This window comes from Ciconia boyciana, chromosome 9 (genome assembly GCF_034638445.1).
Source record: "Ciconia boyciana chromosome 9, ASM3463844v1, whole genome shotgun sequence".
Lineage (NCBI taxonomy): Eukaryota > Metazoa > Chordata > Aves > Ciconiiformes > Ciconiidae > Ciconia > Ciconia boyciana.
The window spans coordinates 1465738-1491415 of record NC_132942.1 but is presented as its reverse complement, the minus strand read 5'-3'; the positions used below and the strand labels follow the sequence as shown (position 1 = coordinate 1491415).

The 25678-nt window shown below is 52.5% G+C and overlaps 1 protein-coding gene across 2 annotated transcripts in view; it reads left to right on the top strand.

Moving 5' to 3' along the window:
* Nucleotides 1-25678, top strand: part of ARHGAP26 (Rho GTPase activating protein 26) — a 156955-nt gene that overhangs the window by 128617 nt on the left and 2660 nt on the right. The window contains exons 21-22 of one of the 2 annotated variants that reach the window (XM_072872807.1): nucleotides 18514-18624; nucleotides 21464-21555. In XM_072872807.1, coding sequence (XP_072728908.1) covers nucleotides 18514-18624; nucleotides 21464-21555 — 203 coding nt within the window. Of the gene's footprint in view, nucleotides 1-13436; nucleotides 15974-18513; nucleotides 18625-21463; nucleotides 21556-25678 lie in introns of those variants that run through there. The other variant, XM_072872808.1, reaches the window with a different exon arrangement.

Sequence of the window (25678 nt, the reverse complement as noted above, 5' to 3'; positions counted from 1 at the left end):
ATGAAAAAAATAACCCGGTTAATCTAAGGAAGAGAGGTTATTCCCATGTGCTCTTGATTTACAGGACCAGAATAAATCTTCATTAGGCATCCCAGTTAAAACTTGAACAACATTTCTCCTTCCCTGCCTGAAAAATGTGAGAAATTTCAAGTATTAATATATTTGCACAACAGCCTCCATCAGTGGCTTCTTACTGGGCCTGGGCTGAGCTGTCGGGAGGGGAGCCATGGGCTGGCGGAGGCGGCAGCGGAGGGGAGGGTTGACGGCACGCTGAAACCGTGGTGCGGGTGGTCATGACGTGCCGTGGTGTGGGTGGCCATGACATGCCGTGGTGCTGGTGGCCACGACGCGCCGTGGTGCTGGTGGCCATGATGTGCCGTGGTGCTGGTGGCCATGACGTGCCGTGGTGCGGGTGGCCATGACGCGCCATGGTGCTGGTGGCCATGACGCGCCGTGGTGCGGGTGGCCATGACGCGCCGTGGTGCGGGTGGCCATGACGCGCCATGGTGCTGGTGGCCATGACGTGCTGTGGTGCAGGTGGCCATGATGTGCTGTGGTGCTGGTGGCCACGACGCGCCATGGTGCTGGTGGCCATGACGTGCCGTGGTGCTGGTGGCCACGACGCGCCATGGTGCTGGTGGCCATGATGTGCCGTGGTGCTGGTGGCCATGATTGCACCTTCTCCCCGTTGCCCCCTCGCTGTGCTCTGCTCTGAAGTCCCTCGCCATCCCAAATCCATGTCTAGCAGCAGGCAAACCAGCGTAGCATCATCAATGTATCAAACAGGATAGGGTAGTATTTTTTGGAATAAATAAGCTCGTACAAATGCAAACAGCTGCAGCAATTATCAGCTGTGGCACATGTAAGCAAAAGCACATGAGGAGAAGTAAATAGACCTTTAAATGCTGCTGGTTCCTTGCAGAATTTAAGTCACTTTTTCCACTCTGAAAAATAACTATGTAAACATGACGCAGCCTTATTCAGCAGCTCTTCTCCCTCTGCCCGTGCAGCATTGACTCTGCAGCAAAAATAAATTGTTTAGTTTTGCTCTTCTTTTTTTTTTTAAACTTTTGTGGAGTGGTCAGTAGTAGGAATGATGTGAACTTTACTGTACCCCACTTCGTTACTCAAATTACTGTAAGAACAAATCCTTCTTAGTTCAGGAGCCATGTCCCTACACTGTCAGCAGGCAGATTAGCCAGGGGTAAAGGGCAGCAGAAGCTGGTGTTGGTTAGGAATTCAGGGGGGAGTTTCTTGGTTTCTGGATGCCGTGTGAAGCTGGCAGCTAGAATAAACTTCTTTTATTTATAGAAAGGCCCCCCTGAAGGCACACAGAGAGCATGTGTGGGGAGTTACTTGCAGGCTGTGAAAGCCCCAGAACTCTTTACAGCCATATTCAGCTTTTACTTTATTCGGCACAGAGAAGCGGTGAGACAGTGCCATTTCACTCTCCGGGCAGAGCGCGACGAAAGCACGGCAAAGAGGTTATGTGTGCAGGTGCTGCAGGGAGCGCTGCTCCCAGTGGGTGACACGGCCGTCGCCCTGGCACCCGACTCTCGGCCAGTTCAACTCACACAGTGGAAGAAACCTATCCTCAGGAGCGGATCTATTTTCCTATAAAACACAGTGCTTTAAAGCATCGGTAAACATGTGCAGTCCTGGCAAAGCTGAGCTTTCTCGTGGCCGTAGAGTTAACCCGTGGTTAGTCAGTGATGATCTTCGTGTCTGTCAGCCGCTGTCACAAAATACTGTCATTTCTGCCCTTTTAGTTAAAGTTCTAGAAATGCTCAGCTACTTTTTAGTTTCGTATTTTTTTTACAGATACTTGTGAGATATATTCTATCGAGTGTCTCGTTGGGTAACTCGAGGCGGAGAGGCCAAGGTGGTTTGTCCAAGGGGCAGCACCACGACTCTTGACTCTACCCTCTGTCCTGCCCTGGGATTTACATCCTAAAAGTAAATCCTGTCTTTATCACGCCGGATTCGGCAGTAAGAGCCGGGATGGCAGCTGCTCAGAAGTGTTCCATTTCAAGCTAGGAAAATGTCCGGTTGCAGCTGAAGTTACTAATTCTGACAGTGGTGTTAGATGAGCCGTTGGGTGAAGTGGAACCAGCCGGTCTTGCAAGGGAGATGCTCGTTAATCACCGCTGCGTTTTTCACCCCTTTAAAGTGCAAATGAATATGGTTAATAAGGAACTGTTGCACTCACCAGATAACTTCTTGCTGACTTGGCAAAAAGATTTGCCATCCTTGTCAGCAGAATGCTTCTGCTGGGTGTCAGAAGGAGCAAAATGATGTCATCTGTGACGAATAAGGAAGGGGGTATGGTGCCAGCAAGCTGCCGAGGCTCTGGTCGGCACCTCGGGTCGCAGAGCCAGCGGCAGCACCGGAGGGCGTTGGGGGTGTCTCTGCGGTCCAGCCGAGCCAGCCCCACTCTCATCGCAGCGGGCTGCGGTGGCAGGGCTACGGCGCTGGGGACGTGTGCCGCCGGCACCAGCGGGATCAGCTCCAGCCTGCCCTCGGGACAGGGCTGCGTGCCGGAGCCACGGCCCGGTCCGGCAGTTTTGTTCTGTCTCAGGCTGTTGCTGCCCTGTTCGGCGTGGTCCAGTCCTCGTGAGGGCTCTGGGAGCTGGCAGGTTATACGTGCATCCTCGGTAACATCCACGTCAAATCCATCTTCCCCCTTTTTCTCCCTCTTTCGCTACCCATTCCTGTCTTCTGCTGGATTGTACACATAATTCTGGCGTTAATGGCAAAGCGTGGCGGTGCCAGAGCATGGAAGAGCCTCCGAAGTGCCGGGGAATTTTTGAGCTTCTGTTTCCCTCTGTGCGCCAGTGTTTCTTGGAGGTCAGACTTACAGGTCAGAGTATTTCTGAAATAATTCCTTCCCTGTTATCAAATGATGTAAGTGAGGTGCGGAACTGATGCGCTTCATGGTTTCCAGCTGCATTTTCCAGATATATTACCCGATTCAGAAGGATGAACGAGGTTCAGGAGATAGGAACCCTGCAATGCATTGAAAAGGAAAAAATCTTATCTGCAGATTAATGTAAGCCTGTACAGAGACCCTCAGGCAGAGCACCTGCCCTGCCCCTCGCCGGGGGAGCTGGGGGACCCTCGATGCGGCGCCGATGCGGGGCTGGGGCTCCGGGCGGGCTGGCGGAGGCTCTGCTGGACGGAGCAGGCAGGAGAGCGCAGGCAGCATCTGCTGCGCTGCGTCTGCCCGTCCGTCCGCCGTCCAGAGGGGCTTGTGGTGTGTCGGAAATCAGCCCGTAACCTGCACGACCTCTTCGGTTCCTCTCCCTTTTGCTCCCTTGTTTTGCAGAGGCTCTTGTGGCTCTGTTTTATTTGCTCATGTTGTTTCTATTAGTGGAGAATAAAGGCAATTAGAGGTGCAGGAGGCGCAGGAGCGAGTCCCACCCTCATCCTGCCTTCCTGTCAGCCGCTTTGGGAATGTCTCACCGAAATGGCATCTCTGGGACTTCTGTTTAAGAAATTTTCTCATAAATCAAGTACTCCCATCCCTGAGAAATCTGCATTCTTACCTGCTCTCCTCCCACCCCAATATTCAGCCCCACTTTTAGTTTGGGAAAAGTCTGGGAAAAGGTACTGGGGTTTTGTATTGACGTGTGTTGCTATAAAAATGGGGTAATTTGTGCTCAGAGGGGTCCTCTTCCTCCTGGGTGGGAGAGCGGGTGCCCAGGAGGGTGTCCCGGGGGACGGCAGCTGGCAGGGTCGGGGCCGCCAGCCTGCTCGGGAGGTTCCCGCATTGCATCGAACTCGTAATGCCATCCGAGCGGTGCTTGCCATGATAAAGACGTTTCTTCTTACTTTAGCTTCATTTTCTGGTTCTCTTTGTTCCTATGAAATTGCAAAGAAAACCTTGTGGTAGGCGCAGGGTGCCTGGACTCTCACATGGCAAAGGAAATGGCCTGGTGCACTTGGGGTAGGTAAGTGGGACCACGAGGAAATAGGAACTTGATTAATTGTGAGGCTTTGGGCAAAACAAAGCTGTTTCTTCTTCCTTCCACCGCATTGTGGTCGGCTGGCCGGGAGCCACTGCGGCTCCAGGGAAAGCCAAGAGCCGGGAGAGGCGTTGTTGGGGCCAGCGGCTCGGGGCCAGGCCCCCCCGGGACCCTCCTCCGCCCCCGTGGGTCCTCTGCTGCCCTTCGCTGGGGTGAAAGCCCTGAGCGCCCGGCGTGCGCCGGGCACCATTAGGTGACACGCAGCGAACCACAGCTGGTCACTGCTCGGGCTGGAGAGAAGCGTCTCCCACCAGCCCTGCTCTGTGCAGCCATGCAAAGCTTGGCCCAGACCCCGAAACGCTGGGCTTTTGCCTAATCTGGGTTTTAATTGTGAAGGCCGGCCTCGAGGGGTGGATCTTCTGACTGCCAAACAAAAAATGGCATTTTTTAGGGATTAGGTAAAATCTTGTAATCATAGCTCCTCCAGAAAAGCCTTATCTAAATTTCTTTTCAAGGCGAGCAGACCTGTTCCCGACTGCGGTCATATGCTGGGACTGGGGGTTTTACACTCAGCATTTGCGGTCCCAGCAGGGTGGGATGGCCCGGAGCTGGTGCGAGAGGTGCCCCGGGCGGCCCCCAGCCCCGGGTCCCCAACCCCAGGTCCCCAGGGAAATCGCTGCTCAAAGTGTTGCCTTCCAAGCAATGTCATGATACACTATTGTGTTGTCTTTCCCTCCCTCGAGACCTCCTCGTGTGGGTGGTCAGGGTTTGCATCTTTTCCGTCTCCTGACAGGGCTGCAAGGTGCGGCCGCGTTGCTCGTGGAAATGGGGAAGAGCCCTGGACACCCCTGTTTAACAGATCTGCACGTAATTTTGTGTGGAGGGGCGGAGGGCTCTCGGCCATGAAACCGCCCTCAGCAGCAGAAAGTCAACCTGTGGCATTTGACGCAGATTGGGGTGAAGTTACCCCAAACGTAATTGTTTCCTCTCCTGTTTGGAGTCACAGGAAATACTCAAAGGTTACAAGAGCAAGACTGGGGAGAGCACAGCAAGAACGAGGTGTCAGGTTCTGTGCCAGGAAGAAAAATGAGTTTGCTGCAGAGGCTCACCATGAGCATGGTTAGAAGGGCACTTGGCGGCACTGCAGGGTGGGCTGGGGCCTGGGGAGAGGGGAAAATGCCAAATTTCTGCAACAAAAAGGCAGATACTCCAGCCAGCAAAGCGAGCTTCCTACTCCGGTTGTCTGCCGGAGGCCCCAGGGGCGTTGCTCTGCGCTGGGCCAGGGAGGGGGGTTTGGGCAGACGTCTCTGGGGGCACGCTGCTTTTTGTATTTTAGATGTGGGGTTGGCTTCGTGCTCAAGAGGAGCAGAGATTATTTCCAGTTTAAGACAGAAAGCGCCTGTCTCCTAGTTTTCTTATTTGAGAAGAGATCCTAAAATTCCCAGTCCATTGCTTGGCTTATTCCAGATGACATAATATTCAAAGTATCTTATGACTGACTTATTTTTTTTGGTGCAGGCTGTTATAAGGTTGTCTGTGTTTTGGTTTTTTTTTAAAGCAGTTTTAACTTGGGAGTCCTAGATTGTGCCTGCAGTTAGAAAGCTCCATAAACTTCAGTGATTCAAGGGTCTGGCAAACATCCTTAAACCTGTTTCATGAAAAACGCGAGCAGCATGCTCAGTAGACTCCGCAGATAAATATACTTGAGGCTTAGTTGCTGATGGCAATACATTTTAAAGCTTGCATATATATACATGTATATGTATATATTTCATAATTCTTTCCTATGTTGTGTTTAAATAGTCCTGGATTTATTTTCTAAGTGTCTGTATACTTCCATGAGGTATTTTAAGATACGTGAAAAAACCCGATGCTTGTCGGCCACAAGAGCAGTGACCGTGTTTTGGGAGGGCAGAGGGAAATTACAAACTTCCATTTGAGGCGAGATATTTCAGGCTGTTTGGCCAAGAGGAAAAGTCCAGCGCTGAAGGGAGCCAGCTCCCCCGGCACCTCTGCTCGGCGGGCTCGTTGCTTTGGGCTCGCAGAAGGACAAGGTCGAAGACAGATGGTTTATCTGTTTTTCTGCTGTGTGGGCTTTTCATATCCCCCAGAGTTTGGCATAACAACTTTTCAAAGCTTTAGCTCTTTCACTTTTTAGTTGGCTCTTGGTCTAGAAACTTTCCACAAATTGAACTTGAAAATTAAGCCAAATATTCTCATAAAATAAGTCTCCAGTTCTGTGGCTAACCCCATGTGAACTAGTAGTCCTACGTCAAAATATTTTCTGCAGGCTCATCCATTAAAACAAAGGTAATTTGTCAGGCTGAGCGCCCTTTCCTAAGGGGACCAGGCGCCTATCTTCCCTTTCTCTCAGGAATGACTTACGGGGTGGCTTTGAATCTGCTGCTTTGGAGTCACCGGGGCTGTGCTCCTCTGGGCCCTATCGCCCGCGTGGGGTGCGTGGGCGCTCGCAGAGGGACGGACGGACGGACGGACGGACGGCCTCTTGGGGCTCCGCGTTCCGGGCCGTCCCGCAGCTCCTCGGGCCTGGCTCCCGCTGTCCGCAGCCTTTCCCAGCGCTGCCTCTCAGGAGACTTTTCAGAAGTTTCTGCCTTTGAACTGCACCGCTCTGTTTGTGTGATCTGCTCTGGGAACATCTAAGGGTGCTTCTCGCAAACTGAATTAAATCAGATCTCTCTCCAAGAGATCTAAAAAAGGGCCCTAAACTTCAGTGGCACATACACTTAAAAGACAGCTTTCTTGAAAGCCCGGGAAAGAAAATACAGACATTGCACTTTCATTGCTTTCTTAATTCATATAATTAGTGTGGAGATAGCTACATAGCAGTGTTTTCTTCAGAGAAACTGCCTCAGACAAATATTGGCTAATGGAAATTTTACTTTCAAATAAAGCAGTATTTGAAAATACATTACAGCCATTGTGGGGAAAGGGATGCAGGAATCAAAGATGCTACAACAAAGCCTTCCCTGGGGCAGCCAGCAGAACAGGCCGTATCTTGTTATGAGCTGCTGTGCCGATCTCGGACTCATCTTCTTGCTGGCCAGTCCTTTCTTTTTCGCTTTTCCCTTTCCTGCCTGCCGTCCCCCTTCTCCCCTTTGATTTCGGCCGAGCTGCGGGTCCCGGGTGTGCTTTGCTCCGTGGCGGCGGTGCAGCGCCCGCCCCAGCCCGCTCAGCCCCCGCATCCCGGCTCTGCGTCGATGTCTCTGCTCGGTCTGCATCCGAGTTTCTTTTGGGCAGAATCTCTCAAGCGTGAGCCTAGCCAAAATTTTTATTGAGACTGCTGAAAGCAAAATGATAGTAAATTAGGTCTTTCTGCCACCTATAAATGTCACCGCAGACAAAATATTTTAAAGAAACGGCCGAACGCATTCTTTGGTTCCTCTTTCTGCAGGCAGATTTAATGCAAAATCAAGGATGTAGCCTAGACTTTCCCTTGTAAAAGTCTTTTGACGAATGTGGGAGTGTTTTCTGAAGGCAGCGCTGCTTTCCAGCCCTACCACACAGGCACTGAAAATGCTGAAAGCGTACCAAACCTCCCCAGTCGCCCAGCAGCTCCAAGTGCCAGGGCTGTGAATGCGCTGGGGCGGGCGGCGGAGCGGCGCGTGAGCGGGGTTCAGATGGGGACCACCCCGGGGGCGGCTGTCCCGGGGCCGGCCGCCCCCTCCTCCCGCGCGATCCGATTTCCCAGCAAAAAGCTGACAATTTCCCCTGAAGGGCCGGGAGGAAAACAGGGCTGCTCGCTCACAAAGACATGCTGTCTCCCTCTGAAAGAAGATCCTTGTGCCTAATTAACTTCATAAATTAGCCGGAGCTGTAACGCCACCGCTTTAACCTAAAATGGAGGTAACCCAATCTCCCTGGTCCTTTCTGCCGCCGTAAGGGATCCTGCCCGCCGATTAATTTGCCCTTGTCCGCTTTCCGTCCAGCTGCATGTTGGCTGTGCCCAAGCCGCTGTGCAGACACTGTTGACAGGGCTGTGCTAAGCTGGGAAATTATCAGTAGCATAAGAACGGCCGCCAATTATTCGCCTGCCCCCGCGCTGGCATCGCTCTCCCCTTGGCCCGGCTCAGCCCTGCGGCTGCCGGCACCTGGCCTCGGTGGCAGCCGGCACCGGCGAGGCCGGCCGGGTTTCAAGCGGTCCGCAGGCTTCCCGCAGTGAAGGTGTCCCGGCTGGGTTTACTGGCCAGTGGGAAAGGAAATCACGGGAGGAAGGAGCAGTATTTCATCTTTTGTTGTTGTCTGCACCGGCGCTTGGAAAAACATGAACGCGAGCAGCCGCGTCCCCTGCGGAGGAGAGGAAAATCCCCTCTGGCTTCTGCCTGCACCGGGCTGAAGGAGTGGGAGTGGAGGGAGAGGGGAGGGAGCCGCGGGCATGGAAACAGAGCTGCCTGCTTTAAACAAACGCCCAAACCTCGCTCCTGGAGACCCTGCCAGGGAGCTCCGAGGAGCAGGGAAAATGTATCCCCTCTTGAAGCCCAGCCGGGATGCCCGTCCGTCCGCAGGCTGCCCCGTGGCCTCGGGGGGGTGGTGGAGGCAGGGAAGCGTCGGCAGCTGCCTGCCTTCCACCTGCTCTTCAACGGCATCGGCCTTCGGGTCGCAGCACGGCTCTTCGCCCTGCCTCGCTGATGGCTCCGCTGTGGGTTGGCGCCTCAGTCAGGAAGGGTTTGTGCAGGCACGTCCATGGGATCCTGAAGGCAAAGAGGTCTCTGTGGGACAAAGCCAAGGCTGAGCCTGAGCTGTTCGTTGAGGACCGTGGGGGAGCTGGGGCTCTTCCAGCCCACGCTGGTTTCCCCCCCAGCCGCTGCTTCTTCAACTAACGACACCCGCTGATCATCTCTGTCCAATGTATCTGTAGCTTTTAAGTACGGCAGCCCAAGAGGGGACTTAAAATTATGTGTCTTTCAGTGGCTTTAGTTACGTTTGACATGATAAAAAGTGTCTTTCAGGTCTCTTACAAGAGCCAGGCTCTTCCACGCGTAGTGGTGTAATACTGATGTGGTATCGGTGCCGGCAGTCTCCATCCTCGGAGGTCTCCAGGCCCTCGTGGGTCCACCTGCTCCAGTCTCACAGCCCCCCTGCTTGAGCAGGAGCTTGGGTCAGGGACCCGGGGTCCTCCCCGAACGCCTCGGGGACTCTGGGCACAGCAGCGGGTGCAGCCCGCAGGGAGATGCGGGAGAGCACATCAGATGTTACAAATAGAAGTGGAAAAATAACCAACCAAAAAAAAAGTGAATTGAATGTATTATTCTTCACTGTATTTGATTAATGGGAAGGGAGGGAAGGCTCCATTTTCAGCTTGATTGCAGGCAGAGGAATTGAGGTTGGGCCAGTGAACTGGGAGGGCTGTCGTGCTCACACCTCCCAGCTGGGCTGCGCTGGGAGGGGATGGGCAACTGGAGGAGGAGGATTTTGCTGATGAGAGCTGATGAGGCAAAAATGTTATGACAAAGTTTGAGGTTTTTAAGTAAAAAAAAAGACGGAAAAAGAAAGAATAGAACAAAACTGGAACTTCTTTTGATAAATATGATCAAATCGGATCATTTCTGTATTGTAGTCTTTGGGTTTGGAGTGAAATGTTCTGAACAACTGATGTTTGCAGAATACTGGCAAAACAAGGCTGTACAAGAACCAATATACAAAAGGAAATCAGGCAAATCAAGTAAATGCAGAAAATTATTATGCAGTGACTTTACTCACCCATTATGCTCAAATCACTTTTACAGGCCAAAATAATCCTCGTTGTTTTTCCCGACGTGTATGACTTGTGTGGGCAGGTGTTAGTTCTTTACGCTGCGTGAAGAATATTTGCACAATACAAAAATAAGAGTTTTAGCTTGTGGCGCTGATGAAGGCTTAAATAAACGGTCTTTGTTTTTTGTTAGGATTTGAGTCTGGAAATGGCCTTCTATCAAATTATGCGAGGAAGATTACTTAGCCAGGAATGAATTTTTTACGGTGTGGAGTAGCTTTTCTGACCATTTCCAGAAATTACTTAAAAAGTAAAAGGCACTTTTCTTCCTTCAGAGAGCTGACGGTAACAGCTTGTGGGGTGGGTCGCCGCTGCCTGTCCCGTAGTGGCTGACCTCCTTGGCTGTTTGCAGAACATTACTTTTTCTTTGGGGCTCATGTTAGAGTCTGAGAGCACGTGGGGCAAAATAGTCAGCTCCAGGCATCTCCCTCCGTAGCTGCCCTTGCCGCACCGCGGGCAATCCGGTCATCCCCTTGTTGGCTCCCTGCAGCAGAACATCTCTGCCAGCAAAAGGGAGTTTTGTTTTTGGGAAATAAAGGCCGATTCCCCCATGCCCTGAGCCTGAAGCCGGGCCGCTCCGGGCTCTCGGGGCTGGGGTGATGGGGCGACGCGTGGCTGGTCCTGCAGCGCAGGTCCTCCGGGAGCCTCGGGCAGAGGCTTGGGGGAGTCCTCCCCCGGGCTCAGGGTGACGGTGGCTGGCAGATGGACGGCCTCGTTACCTGTCGGTGAGCTTTCCTGCAGCTCCGACTTCCCGTCGCGAGGCCACCCTCAACTGCGTACGGCAGCTTTGAGCTGCCTACGGTTGGCAAACCGTGCTCAGCAGCAAAGCAGGGCCGCCCTGTGTGCAGGATGTGTTTACCTCAAATACTTGATGCTACCAACCCCCCCCAGCTGATCCGGGGGCTGTGATCCCACAGGGATTTTAATTGCCTGCCTTTTCCAAGAATCCCATACGGTTGCTGGGGAGGCAGATGGGAGAGTTTTCTTTTTCTGGGGGACGTAAGATGGCAGTGGATTGAATGCCAGAGAAAAATGAGAGATTTCTGGAGGACTGTTGAGTTCTCCTTAATTGTGAATACAATTTGTTGGTGACTAATGCATCCAGACTTGCAGAATTACCTCATGTATTAGAAGCGGTGGCACGATGAAAGAGATGTGACTAAGATACTGGCACCTGATTTACCAACACTTCCCTCCTAAACTGCTGTTTGGCTTCCTACTGGCACATTACAACTTTTCTATTAATAATTAAAGGCTTTAATACGGTTTGAAAGCACTTGGTTCAACATAAAATCTGCCAGCTTGATTTTTAGTCTGCTGAGAGCCTTTTGAGCAGAGGGGAAGCAGGGAGGGGGTTATTAATGGAGCAGAAAATACAGCTGTTGAGCAAATGGTGAAGCGAGGCAGAACATGCCGTGTCCCGGCTAGGTGCCATGAAGGACCCAGAGACACGTTAGCCTGGACCCGTGGTTGCCCCTGTTCCACTGCTCTGCCCCGTCTCTTCATGCCTCTCCCACTTCCAGCGCTGGTACGATGTTTCTGTGACAGCGGTGACTGACGGGTTGGTAACTTGCTAGTGATACTGCAAATTCTCTGTTAGAAACGAGTTGTGTGACCGTTAATGAAATGCCGGTCCTTATTAAAATGGCACGGTGCTCCCATCGCCTGGATCCCACCCGATGGGGAAGACACGTACACGCCAGTCCAGCGAGCTTCCTTTCTGCAGTGCCTCCAACGCTTACTCATGCTGAAAATCCATCCATTTCTGATTCTTTGCTTGTTCTCAGCCTTTCTCCAGCATTAACATCAGCTTCATGCCAGAAGGCTATACCAAACCAGCAATGTCATTGCATCCCTCTGAAACATCAAGCATCAGCTGTCTGTATTGGGAAATGGAAGTGTCTACTAAGTGGGGCAACAAAAACTCCAGCTCTCCTTCCCAAAGTCAGAACTCTTCCCATTCTCTCTTTTATTCAAGTGGAAAAGCTTTTAGATGGTTTATGAAATTACTAAAGCAGGGAAATATTTCTACGTATGGGAAATAAGCCGAGCAGCAAAGTGACAGGACAAACCCATGTGCTGGGTATCTTCAAGATTACAAAGAGGGACACGTCCATATTATCCAAAAGAAGATTCTGTAATCTGTGCTCATGGAGACAGAGGAACTAGTAAATGGAGATGTGGGCAAAGTCCACGCTGAAGAAGTTGAACCTTTTTGGACCTGTTTGGTCAAGTGATGTTGACCACAATGTATTTTGGCAGCTTATTTCCCTAAGTGTGTCATTATTTTCCACCTGAATGATTATGCAGCAAGATAACTCCTGAGAGAATGACACTGGAGAGAGTTTTAGCATCATTTTTCTTGCATTTAAAGTACCAGAGGAAGAATCCTGCCAATCTGAAGCCCTGTGAGCTAATGGCCATGTAGAGGGTCGTGTGTGGTGCCATCACTAACCTGCAGTGCAGCCAGAGCCTGGGGAATTGCTTGCTAGAGCCCGTCCAGATCTGCACTCTGAGCTGTGCTAGGATGTGCAGCATTGCATGAACTTCATGAGCTTCTCAACCAAAGGCTGCCTCCCATTTCATTTAGCCAACAGAGCCATGTCCGCTGGTGAGCTGCAATCTTGGCCTTGTTTTAGCAGAGTTTAAGTGCCCTGGCATTAAATGATACTGTAATCATTTTTTTTCTGGTTAGCTTTGAGAAGAGCCTTATGTTCTGCAGCTTTGTTTTACAGGAACGGAACAGGAGTTAAAGGGTTGGGTGGTTCTTGATGTATTTTAATGCGGTCAGGTATTGATAATGTCAGAATGGGAATATTGTTACTTATTCTTGAGGTGGTTTCATGAAAGGGCTTTAATTCATCAGTAGACTATGCCCATTCATAGCTGTTAGATGTTGTGTGTCAGAAATAGCCCTGAGTTCCCCAAAAATAAACAACAAGTTGTAAACATTTTTGAAGTGGAACTCATGTCCTCTCAGCCAGAAGAACAAAGCAGCAGAAGTTGTCTGGAAACACTGCTGAGAATAACTCTTCAGACCTGTAAATGCCTCGAGGACTTGAGCCGTGTAAAGAAAGTGCCAGAGGCAGTCTGGGAAGGCAGATAGGCAGGAACTGAAAGGAGGCAGGTTATGAGAAGGGATTAGAAAAGAGGGGGTTTTAGCTACAGCAACTGGAAAGGAGACCGGAGGCTGGAAACAAGAGTTGCTGCTTTTTTCGCATGTTCAGGCAGCAAACGAAACATCAGCATGGGAAAGGCAGCGTGTGCAGCGGGCACGGGAAGCAGGGAGGAGGATTTAGCGTCTAAATACCTTTCTAAGAACATGTGTTTGCTGGAAGAGTGGGATTGGCAAAGGGGCAGACAGGAGTTGAAGGCGCAGGTGCCCCCGCAGCCGGTGGGGCCGACGGCTGCGACACGACATCCTCCCGCACCCTGCTCTTTCCAGGGCGGTTTTACCTCCTCACTGGGTTGCAGGTGACGGCCGCTGCTTTCGAGGAGCACAGACGGACCCGCAGGAAAGGCGAAAGCCTCGGGATGTGTTGGGCCACGGACTTGTGGAGTTCCCTCTGCTGCTTCTGTTGGGGAGAAGTCCATACCCGCCTTGGAAGACTAATTTTAGCCACTTCTTTGTTTCCTGCTTCTGGTATTTTTGGTTCTTAGCATTTTTTTCTCTGTTTTGTTTCCCACTATGCACCCAACAGGAAGAGCCCCTCGCAAAGTCCTCCAGAGTAAGAAGAAGGAAAAAAAAAGGTCCAGGTGACATTTGCTTTCTGCAGGCAGAACTGAAAGCAGGCAGCAGCCAACATTTCCCCAAAGCCTCTCACCACCTCTGCTCTTTCCATGAGGAACAGAAAGGAAATTGGATCCTACAAGAAAACCATTTTCCAAAATGCCAGAGACCTCAGAATAGTCTGTTCGCTTGCGTGCACTGACTTCTCCAGCGAGGCAGGACTCAGGTCTTGCAGTCACACAAGCTCAGAAAGGTGATACTCAAGCAGTATCTTGAAAATAAATGCCTGTATTTCACGGACGGGAGATGAACCCCTCGTGCGCATCGTAGCCCCGCAGTCTGTAGGTGCGGGGAGGGCCAGCTCCGGCGGGGTCCTCAAACCTCCATTTGTTCTTCTTGAGGAAATGTGCTGGAAAGACTTGCAGAGCAGGACCGCGAGGCTGCGCAGGGGTAGCTTGGTCATCGTAGGACCACGTTCATCTCTTCCATGAGCAACCTGAATGAAACAGGATGGTCTTCATACTTAAAAATCCATGTGCTATCATTAGTCAGTAGTTCTCTCAGTTGTTTTGGTGGGCATGGAGAGTGTTTTCTTTGCCACCAAGGATCCAAAGACACCAAAATCCTCCTCCAAATTATTGATAGCTTCTTAGATAGAGGCCGCCTGAGTGCCGGTTCTTGCTGTAAGGCTTTTTTACTGCAACATCGCAGAAATAACTCTCTTCTCTGAGAATCGTATTGACTGCATTACACACTGTAATTAGTGTAGCAGACTGCACAGTTGGTGGAGCGATGACAGAGCCAACTTTACAAGTAGGGAGAGCTGCATTCTTTTAAAATTATTTCATCTCAAAAAGTGCATTGGGGATTTCTAGTCCCAGAGCCCTGTGCGGTTGGATATTCCTTCCGATGTGCAGTGAGGAGGACCGGGGTCGGCAGCAGAGGCGGTGGCCATCCCGCGCTGCAGGCACACCGTCACTGGCACACCCAGCGAGATGTCCTCTTGCACCCGGAGCCTGCTGCCCACAGAGGAGGTGGAAGCTATGGCGGGAGGGCTGGTGGGTGTCGGTGGCCGCTCTCAGGGGGACAAGCCCAGCCACGTTTCAGTCACCAGCGCATCACCCCCTCCAAGGCCCACCTTGACCATGGGCCAAGCTCCTCCTTGAGAAGGGCAGTGCTGTCTCATTTGTTTGCCCTCTCCTACCCCGGCACAGGGCCTTTGCGGTCTGTTAGAGACTGCTGCCCACTGCGTTTGTAACCAGTGAGAAGATGGGCTGATGGCTAGAGGTGTCTAAGCTGTCTTAGGACTCATCCTGCCCTGCAGACAGTCCAGTGGAGAGGAACCTCCTCGGGACCTCAGAAACCTGGAGACTGGGAGGTTTGCTTCCCAAGGTAATGCTCCTTGCCTATAGAAAAATCCATGCACGGAGCAGGTAACGTGCATTCGATGAAGAGCTTTTTGAGATCACCAGGATGGAGGAGTCTACAGGAATGGTGAGAGGCCATGGTAAGACGAAAGGCGCACCTAGCAGGTCCTCTGCCTTCCAGGTGATAAACCCATGCATTCATATTCCATTTGCCGTGCAGACATGTACCGTCTTGGAGGCTCCCTGTAGTAGCTTAGCTGTATGGAGCCAGAGAACATTGCGTACAGGTATTACAACCAACGGGCTCTGGCTTCCAAAATACTGGTTCTTCTTGCAGTACTAACAGTGAAGGAAATGTTCTAGTTCCTGCTGCCCAGAGGAGAGCACTCTCCATGTCTTCAAATGCACCTAACATGCTCTCTCCATTAGAGGGCAGAAGCACGCCTATGCAATAAGGTAAAATAAAACAAAATTACCTGCCGTTATGTGCTACATAGCTTGTTGCGTTAAGGGAAGGTAGGACATCATCACAAATGGCCATCACAAATAGACAACTACACCTGCTAGAGGGAAAAAGAAGAAGCAAGAACCGGTGCTTGAAGGGTTAATTTCTGCAGTTTGGGCTAACTTCGTGGTCTTTGTAGCACCTCCTTCTGTTTAAAGTTGGAAATAGATTTAATCTATGGTAAGTACCAATGTCTAACAGATTTGTTAAAGACTAAGTCATACAGGTAATTACTCATTTTTCGAAAGACTGACAATTTTGATGATAGAAAAATGCAAAAAGATGTTTTTTAAATAGTGACAATTATTAGGAGAACATTTTGAGGATTTCTGTTAATAGTCTGCCTATGAATGTTCCCTGTTTTACAGCCCTCCTGTGAAAGCTGTGATGCACTGCTGTATCTCATTTCTGTATGCATGTAATCCTCTGGTGTAATAAAGGTATTGCCCATCGTTACGAGGGGAAATCCTTAGTTTCTGTTGAATCCAGTGACACGGCTTCTGCGAGGAGTAGAGAAGCCAAGAGTTTGGCCTTAAGCTGATACGGACCTCAGAGTAGTTCAGGCCAATAATTTAACCTTCTTTAGTGTCCTCTAGGTGCCATTGCGGTGGTGATATTTATGACACGGACACTTTCCCCCTAGAAGTTGGACCAAATCCACAGACCTATCCTTTCAGTTTTGAGTTGTCACCATCAGAGAATGCCAGGGAGCGCCGGCTGCCAGCTCCGCTCGCGGGCGCGTGGAAGGGCACGCTGGAACCGCCGGCAAGAGTCACCGGCCTCTCGGCAAGTGCTGGCGCCGGTGGAAGACCCAGATACCAGAGATGAGCCTGGTGCAGGCGAGGAAGGCTTCAGGGTGTTGGTGGCACAGATGCATGAACTGGCGGGAAGCTGGTGTGCCAGGAGTGACATTTTAGTGTTAAGGTGCTAAATTGTAACTCAAACTGAGCGGAAGAAAATTACAAGAAAACAGAAAATTCAAGATTAATCATAAATATTTCCTGGAGACCCTCTTGGATGTTGGGGGAGGTTGGTTCTTTTTCTTTTAAATAACAGAGGTTGAGGTTTTTACATTCAGCTTGAAATGGAAGAAAAATGTTTGTTATATTCTCTTCACTGTTAATATATGAAACATTTCATTCTGGGCTTAAGGAGCAGAAGCCGGGGGCTGAAACAATGAACTTCTGCTGTTGTGATCTAATAGGTATTGAAAGATCAGGGGTTAACCCATTGCCCTTTTTACAGAGACTTCGTCTTTTTCTTAACGGTTTGAGAGGCAGCGTAGGCTCCCCTGGCCGCTGCCCGCACACGAGCCTGCCCACGCCTCGTCCCGCTGTGTGTGCCCGGTGCCGCCACGCTCCTTGTGTTCGCTTTGGAGGGGAGGGGGTTGCCTTCATCCTTTTTGGAGGTTGGGGTTTTTTCCAAGTTGGCTACTGGTGCAAGCCATGCTCCTCAGGAAGCTTCTCCTCGAGCGTGAAGGAGGCACATCACTGCACACCGCACGGTGACAAGAGGAAATCTGAGTTAAACATATCCAGAAAACGTTTTTATAATCCCAGACAGGTATTTGAAATGAGCTCTATTTACAGCCTGGAGCTGAGAGGGAGGGCTGTGCCCCTCTCTGCATGTGGACCACCTTTCCCTCCACCTCGGGACTTACCCTGGCGCTGTCAGAAAGCAGCTCAGCACCTTCATCCCGTTCCCCTCAGAGAGGTGCCAGTTCCCCAAGACCAGGGAGAAGAGATGCAGCGATGGCCTCTGGCATGCTGTTAGTCCCGGTGCAGCCCTTTCCCTCCCTCCAACGTCCGTTTGGTCTGGTGGGACCCATAAACCGCTGTTACTGCACGCTCCGGAGCCCCCCGCTCCCTGTATCCCTTCCCCTCCCTCTCCCTTGAGAGCCCCCAGCTCAGGGATGGGGATGGGGATGAGGATGAGGATGGAGACAGGGACGGGGACGGCCCGGGGGTTGCCTGTGGGGTCGCACCCTGTCACCACCTCATCACAGACCCGTGTGATCCATCCCTCCTCAGGAAAAAAACATAAATCATGATGCTTCTACGAAACTTCTTGGTTTTACGGAGGCATTTTCAGTGTGGTGAGGTTTTTCTGGTGTTTATCACTGACAGAGTTTACAACCTGAATTACAGAGCACAGATGAGTTGATAAGCATAGAAACAGTAGAAGATGAATCAGACTCAAATTGGTATTTTAGTGCAATAATTGCCTTTCTGTGAACCTGAGAATGACCTAAATCGAACGGTTTTGAAGGAACTCAAACACTTCTCACTTGACTTCTGCATGCATTTACTAGTTCAGTAACTCGATTCAACTTCGGTTGACGGCAGTAGCTTAAAAGTGAGGAATCAAGAGCAGTTTGCATGAGGGGCAAAAAGAGTTCTTCAGTGTAAAACGTGTAAAACAAATCAATGACGTTTTTATAGTACTGGTCGCATAAGCGCGGCGGGAGCCCTGGAGTGCTGGTTACCCGATGCAAGCCGTTTGCATGACCCGTGAGGCGGCCGGCTCGCGCGGGGGTCCCGGCACGGTCCTCTGACGGTGCTGAGCCTTGCGGGGTGCTGTGGGCTGGAGATTTTCTCCTGCTAGTTGTCTTTAGACAGATGATAGCATGGAAACGCCAGCCCTGGCCGGCCCCGTCCTGTAGATAACGAACTCCTCTGGGCTCCCAGCCTCCACGACCCGTTGGGTTAGAGATGTCAACAGGCGGTCGCGGCCGGGCACCGGGGATCGGGGCCCGGACTCTGACACTGCAACAACTGACATACAAAAGGGGGATGGAGGCTGCTCGCAGGCATCGTTAACATCCAGAAATACCATCAACTATTTCTGGCAGCAGTGGGGGAAATAAAACAAGGCAGGTAAGTGGCTGGGCTGCCAGCGGCGAGCGGCGAGACAGCCCTCCGCACACGGGGTGTCGGGCTCGCTGGACGGGATGATGGAGCAGGGGTTAATTGGAAGATCCAGCTCTTGTTGTCCAGAGAAATGCAGATCTGGCCTTGAAACATTTCCCAAGGTCTTGGCACTTCATTTCGTAGCTGTGTCTCATGCTCTGAATATTCCCAAGGCACGCGCTATCGTCGGATGTCGTCTGACTGTCTCTCGGTTGCTGTTTGTTTCTGTGGTTGCACGTTGATAAGGTATCTGGTTATGTCTTGCAGCCCTCAGAATCCAAGCCCAACGTCACCCCTCTCACCGTCCTGGCCCATGTTCTCCGCGCCATCAAGTCCTATGCCCACCTCCTCTACGTCCAGCGACTCATCCCCCATCAGGTCTGTTGCAGAATTCGCTTTGCTTTTTGTTGCTTTTGCTATTTTCTGTTTAATTTACTCGGTTTCCCCCACTTCACTTTCCTTTTCCCTTTGCATCCTGCTCAAACTCCCCCAATGCAGCTATCTGCACTCAGCAAGAGAGGAGCTTTCAAATGTCTCCTGCCCCAGGGGAGAGCCTTTGAATCCCCCCTTTGAGCCCCCCGGCAGGCGCCCACTGGCCCCCGTGGGCCGGCAAACGGGAGCCGGCGCTCGCAGGTCACACTCGCAGTGCTCGGTGTTGCTGGTGGTTTCCATGGTTTTGCCCAGCCATTTCAGGTGCCTGCGGTTCGCTTTACTCCTCTCTGCAACAGGTAAGACGCGTACTGCCTTCCCGGGTGCTGCGAGGAATAACAAGCCTGTGTGAAACGCTGCGATACCTCATTTTCTGGCCAATTCCCTTTTATTATCTGGAATCTAAGGAGGGTAAAGGACACGGTGCAGCACAGACATTTGCCTGCTGCGTGCCCGTGTCTCAGGCGCTTGGGCATCGCTGGGTAAATTGGTCCTGAAGGTTACAGGCAGACTAACGGACGATTTCCAGTGGGACCCTGGAGCAGCGGGTCAGGCTGTGCTGCAGGCCGGCGCTGCGGGGCAGGAGGACGCAGGTGCCCCCTGCACGCTGGGGTGCCGGACACTGCAGCAGGAGCGGGCGCAGCGTGGGGGGGTCCCGTGGCTTTCGGAGGTGCAGCCGTGCTGTGAGCGCGCCACGGGCAGCGTTCGGGACCTGCGCTGCAGATACCGGGGGATGCTAACGTGGGGGAAGCCAGGGCAGCAGCGCCTCGGCTCTGTGTGCAGGGTGCCCTCGGACAGGATTTCTCTCCTCCGAGCCCACCCCGGCACAGCGGAGCAAGAGGCCGATGTCGTCCCCGGCAGAGCGCGGCTCCCAGCCCCTTGGCAGGCGCAGGCATGCGGGGCCGTGGCCGCGATCCCTCCGCTGAGGGAGACGCGTCAGACCTGTTTGTTCGTTACAGGCGCAGACCGAGCTCTTCCCCCACACCTACAGCCATACGAATGCTGCCAGTACGACGGCTGCCTGCTTGGCAGGGTTATTTATTTGTTTTGCTACATGTCTGCAAAGGCTGACAACGGCGCAATACCATCCGGGCAGCCTTCCTCCTCTGGGGGAGAGAGGCTCATCATCCCCGAAACGGCACAAGGGCAGATGGGTGAAACTCCTGAGTGCTTTGCTGGCCTTGTGCCATGCTTGGAGGCAGAACCCTAACGTGAGCGATTGCCGGAGTGAGCCCGGCATTTCAGTCCCTGTGAAAGCCCCGCAGGGCTCTGAAGGGTGCAGTCGCAGCCCGGAGAGCAGCCGGCGCGCGAAGGGGCAGGGACCACAGGGATGCTGGGCTGCAGAGGCCATTTTTTGAGGAGGAAAACAACGACTTGAATAATTCAAGGTAGTAAGCCCGAAAATACCTTTTGTTTTTCATCTGACAGTCTCCCCAGGCACTGCGCCTGAGTGGTGCCTCCCCGGCAGCGAAGGACCCTCTCTGGAGCAGGAGGAGTGTTTGCCCGTCCTGGTTTTTTAAGTGTTTGGCGGCTGCTCGTGTCAGGCAGCTGGAATTCGGAGAGGAGAGACCTCTGCTTCGGGCCTCTCTTCACAGCAAAACCAAAACCCGTCACAGCTTCCCGGGTTTGTGGTTTCTGTGTGAAGGTGAACCGCTTTCGCCACGAGGTGAAGGCATGCCGCTTACCTGGGCTCGCTCGGAGAGACTTCAGAATAAGTTCAAGTCCTCGCAAAGATAAAAGTTGGTGAAACCGCTGAACTGAGAAATGGTGATGCCTTGTTCCTTACCCCAGCAGCTCTTGGGGCCATTTCCATCACTTTGCTTGGCCGTACCATAGCCGAGCAGCCTGCTGGATGCGGCCGGCTGGTCGGACGGCCCAGTGCCTGGGCAGGTTTGCACTGTCACCGTCACCGTGGCCCGGCAATGTCCTGGTTTTCCACCGGCCTTGCTCGAGCCCAAACCCAGAAAGGCTGGGTGGGAGGCTCGGGGCAGAGGGGACAGCTCTGTGTGCCTGTGCTTTGCTGGTGGGGTCCTGAGGTCCTTCATTTTCTCGCTGCGTCTGCCGGTGATTTGCTCCATTTCTGGCTCCTCTGCTCTAATTCACTCCCCCGCAGCGTGGGCACGCTGACACTTCCCCAGTAAAATCTAATGGTTGTTAAATCTTTTTTATCTTCAGGTACAGTCTCTGAAGAAGTGCAGCAAATTCTTCATGGACCTACTTGTTTTTCTGTTTTGAAATACCCTTCCCAAGTGCTAATTCTTCCTCGCAAAGTTCTCCTTGTGGTTGCAGCTGCAGTCGGAGAGCGATGGGTCTGGCAACGAGCGGGGCCGGTGGGCGGCGGGTCACTGCCAGCCCTGCTGCCCGCCTTCGCTCCGCGCCGGCCCTCCAGCCAGTTATGGCCCTTCAGAGACTCAAAAAACTTTTCCAGCTCCCCGCTGTACTCCTCCCGTCTGCTGCCTGGAGCTCTCCCGGGGACCCCTGGCTCCGGGCTGCCCACTGCGTGGGCGCGGGGCACGGGCTCTGGCCCTGGCTGTGCCAGCTGGGCTCAGACTGGGATTTGCAGTGCGGTGAAAACTGGGGGCTCATCCCTGAGAGCCTTTAGCCTCCTCTAGCCTCTTCCTCGCTCTTCCCCCGAGCAGCATAACCTTGGACCCTTGTAGATGGGTAGAGGTCCTTGGACGTCTCTTCAACGTGCACCACTTATGTGGACCCCTCTTTGACGCGGTGCGGAGTGCTGTTGTGTATGAGCAGAGTATTTTTTATACCAATAAATGCTTTCTTTTTGCAGCTCGCCACTGCGGAAAGCCCGAGCTTTGTACGCCTGTAAAGCAGAACACGACTCGGAGCTCTCCTTCACGGCAGGCACCGTGTTTGATAACGGTGAGTCCCTGACCTGGAGGGAGGGCACGGGGCAGCGCCAGGCACCTCGTGGGAGCGGGATGAGATGGGCTCATTTCTCAGCGCGATGTTCGCGCTGCAGTTCCCAGTGTGCCAGGAAAGCGGGATCGCGAGAGCCGCGCCCGGTGCCGTAGGAGCCACGCTTGCTCCGCGCCGGGCTTCCGCGGAGCTGAGCCTGGAGCAGGGTTTGCTGCAAAGCAAGGACAGAGCACGGTGGGAGGGCGAGGGGACGTACCGGGGGCGTTTGCAGCACACCATCAAATTAGCTTCCTTCTAACGACCGGGGCATTGCCTGTCGCTGGCAGCCACCCACCTCGCCTGCCGGGGAGGCACTGCAGGAAGCGGCGCGAGGAGTGCTGCTCTTAGCCTGGGCGGTAGGTAGGCAGGAGACTTCCCCTTCACTTCAAAATGGACGCTTATTCTGTAACAGCATCTCCCATTTCATGTAATGTACATGTGAGCTGCACAGAGCCAGTATTAACAGCGGTATGAATAAAGCTACAGAGAAGGACACTCGCTATTATTTATTTTAGCGCTTAGTTTTGCAAATGACCGGTGTTCCTCCCGTGACCCAGGGAATGATTTGGGCTTTCAGTTCGTTTAAACTGAAAAACCCATTAAACATAGGGTTTCCTTTCAGCCCTATGTTTAATGACTGTCCTGTTTCCACCACTAGAAATCCCATGAAAGAAGAAAGCGGGTATACTTGAAACACAGGCATTGATCCGTGGTGTATCTTGCCTTACTTTTCATACCCATGCTGAAAGCAGCTGATCATCCAGCCCTCTTGAGGATCAGTGTGAAAACTGGCTTTTCGAGATCCCGGTTTATTTCATCCTAAGCGAGGCGTGTAAAATAGGAGGGATGAGTAGGTGGGATTCCCCTCTCCCCCGGAGCAGAGCGCGGGAGATCACTCCGGCAGAGACGTCCACTTTGCCACCTCCAGCCTGGGTCAGCAGGTCCCGCTCCGCGTCCCGCTCATCGCCCTGCCCGTGCCCGTGGTGTCCGAGCCGCCAGACCGGCGTGACGGGCGTTTTGGCCCCGGCAGCGGAAGTGGCCACATCCGCAGGGCACGAGGCGAGGGCATGCGTGGGTGACGGCGTTCGTAGATCAAAGCGGTGTTTCGGTGGGTTGGTAAGGGAAGGTACAAGCCTTGCATGGAGGGTGTGCAGAGGCTCTCCAGGCTACGCGTGGGGGTACAAAGTGCAGGCTCTGATCCAAAGTAGAAGATAAAAGGAAAAAGTTTGGCGAGGCACGGTGTCACCTTTGTGCCGTGCTACGTCAGCGGCAGGCGGTGGAGCGTGGACCGGTGCCCAGCGCAGACCCGGCTGCCTGCACTGTTTGCCTTCCTGGCAGCTGCCCGACGCTCCAGCTGCTCGCTGAAGTTGTTGGAGACCTTGCAGTACACGCGCCCCAGCTCTTCGCCGCAGCGATACGTGGCACGCCGTCCGTGCCGCAGCAGGCAGCGCTGCCGGCAGGGCGAGTACTCGCGCTGCGCCGGTGGGACCGTGCAGACCCCTGCGTGCCTGTGCTGTGTGCTGCGCTGACTGCGCCGCGTCCCTCCTGTGGGCACCGACCCCTGAGCGAAATGTAAGGGAGCGGCTGGCGAGTGGTTGACCGACACCAGCGTTTACCATACGGAGCCATTCCCCAGTGGTCTTCTGGGTAGGAGAGATCAGTTTCCAGGTATCGCCACCAGAAATATTCTCTGCAGTTGCCATAATGTTTCATGCAGGAGATGGAAGAATAACGTGTGCTTTCTTCCTCTGGATACTGAGAGCTGGAATAGGTGGGCTCTGGTTAGTCAGATTTTTGGAGACGATGTTAATGAACATAGACTTTCTGTTTCCTGCATCAAGGGAAAGAGACTGTGCCCCATGGAATTCAGCAGCTCTGTTTTAGATATAATCCCAATGTAAAGAAGAGACTTTTTACTACTTTCCAAGTAGTTCTTGGCTTTTATATGTTAAGCATTGTCATTTGGGAAACTGCTACCACATGCGCTGGTTTTGCCCTGGGATATATATGAGAATATAGCATAAAGGGGAAGAGAATGAATACATGTGAATTAAAGAAAATACTTTTCCTAAGCAGCTCCATAGATATCTTATAAATAAACATGGTCTCCCCTTTGAGAGCCTGTGGGAATTAGAGTAGCTAGGAGGGGAACAAGTTTGAATTAAATACATTGTGTTTGCTAGATAAAAATCAATGGATTATTCAAGGGAAAAAATATACAGCATGTTCTAATCACTTAGCAGCATAGCCGAGGCTCACGTTAGCTGGGGGAAGCGAGTTAGAAACAGCACTGCTTGGTAGAAATATGATGATGATGAAGGGGTTTCATAAACCCAGTGAAAGCAAATGGATCTTGGAAATACTTAGAGACAGGTTCGCGTTTGACTGTAAGGTTCTCCGAGGCTGCACACGGCAGAGCACATCTCGGTCCGACTGGGAGACTGGGGTGCTGCTGCCCACACCGAGCAGCATCCACGTAGTGAGTAACGCCATGTTTTGAGAGGTCCATTTAAACCCCACAGCGTTGTTCCTTTTAGTTACACGAAACCTGGATTTTCCAGCACGTCTCGTGCACTTGATAGTTGCGTGCCCTTGTTGTGATGCCAAAGGGGAGGGACGTGGAGGCCTGAAATTGGGGAAGGTGAGAGTCACGGTCAGGAAAGGCATGCTCACGTGCGTTTTTAACTAGCAATCGCCCCTGAAGTGGAAAACTCCATATTCTGAAGCAGTGAACCCCCCACCGGAGCTGCTGCTGACGCATACCAAAGTTTTATGCTACACTGGGAAAGTTATAATAGAGAATGTAATTCTGTAATAGAGACTGAGCTTCTCCTCCCTATCTGCTCGTGTGCTCTGCTCTATCTGACAGTTCCTACACAGAAATGAATGGCTGTCTTTGGGACATAAGTGATTTTTTACGGCAAAAGCAGAGCTGGAACTCACGTGGCTTTCGGTTAAGGCACTTTCCCAGCCCATTTGCTGAGACCAGAGGGCTGAAGACAGACACACACGCACCACTTTTACAGTTTCTTGTCTCTTGATGGCCACTGTCCGCTGGCAGGGCACTGTGAGCCTTTACTCCCACCCAAAGGGAGGTAACCCAATGGCTTTTAATGCGGTTTTGCCCTTGGGGCTTTCCTTGCAGGCTGGAGGTGGCATTTTTCCTCGGAGCAGACTGCCTTAGCCTTTGGTGATAGCAAAGCCCCAAGACTTGGGCGTGAGAGGCTGTAGGCATGGAGAAAGAAGGTGGCACAAGTGAAACCTGAAGACGGTAAATAAACATTTTACTCTAGGAGCCAGAACGCCGTGGCTCTTGAAACGCGTTAGTTTCCTGTGGTTTGAATTCTTTTTCTGTACAATTTCTGTACAATATTCCTCTGCAGGCATACCCAGTTGTGAGTGACTTTGCCATACTGGTGAGGACTGGTCTCTCCCAAAGGGTGGAGATGTTGGGACTAAAAACACTTCTGTCTTTCTGAATCTTTCTCACTGGTCAATGTCAGTCGTGGCTTTTGCAGAGAAAATGGCCATCCTGCAATAGATGGGGCTGTAGTAGGAGAGGAGGCACGCAGAGGAACCTGAGGCCCTGCTCCTCCGTGCTCTGTTGCTGGTTTGATAAGCAGAACACCCGCGTTTGCCATTGCATGAAAAAGACTCAGTTTTTAAACATGTTTTTGCTCTGACTCTGCCGGAGCCTTGGCGTGGCCTGTACCGGCTGGCAGGAGGGCCGGAGGCTGGTGCACGCGCAGAGCCCGTCCCCGCAGCTCTGCTTCGGGGGCACGCAGACCCCGCGCAGTGCTCACTGCCGTTCCTGGGGTGCGCTCAAGAAACCCGGTCACATTTGCACCGCAATGTGAATTTTCAACGCCTTTCACACCCCCCCCCGGCTGAGTGAGGGGGAGCAGGGGCAGGGGGTGCCTGGACGGAGACGCGGGGAGCAGGGAGGGGGGCGGGCACCGTGCCCATGGGGCAGGGGAGCGGGGCAGCAGGGGCTCACGGGGCTCTTGCAGTTGATGCCAGACGAGGTGCGCGGGAGCAGAGCCGCAGAGAGCCACGGGAAGCTCAGCTAGCTCTGAAGTACTGACTT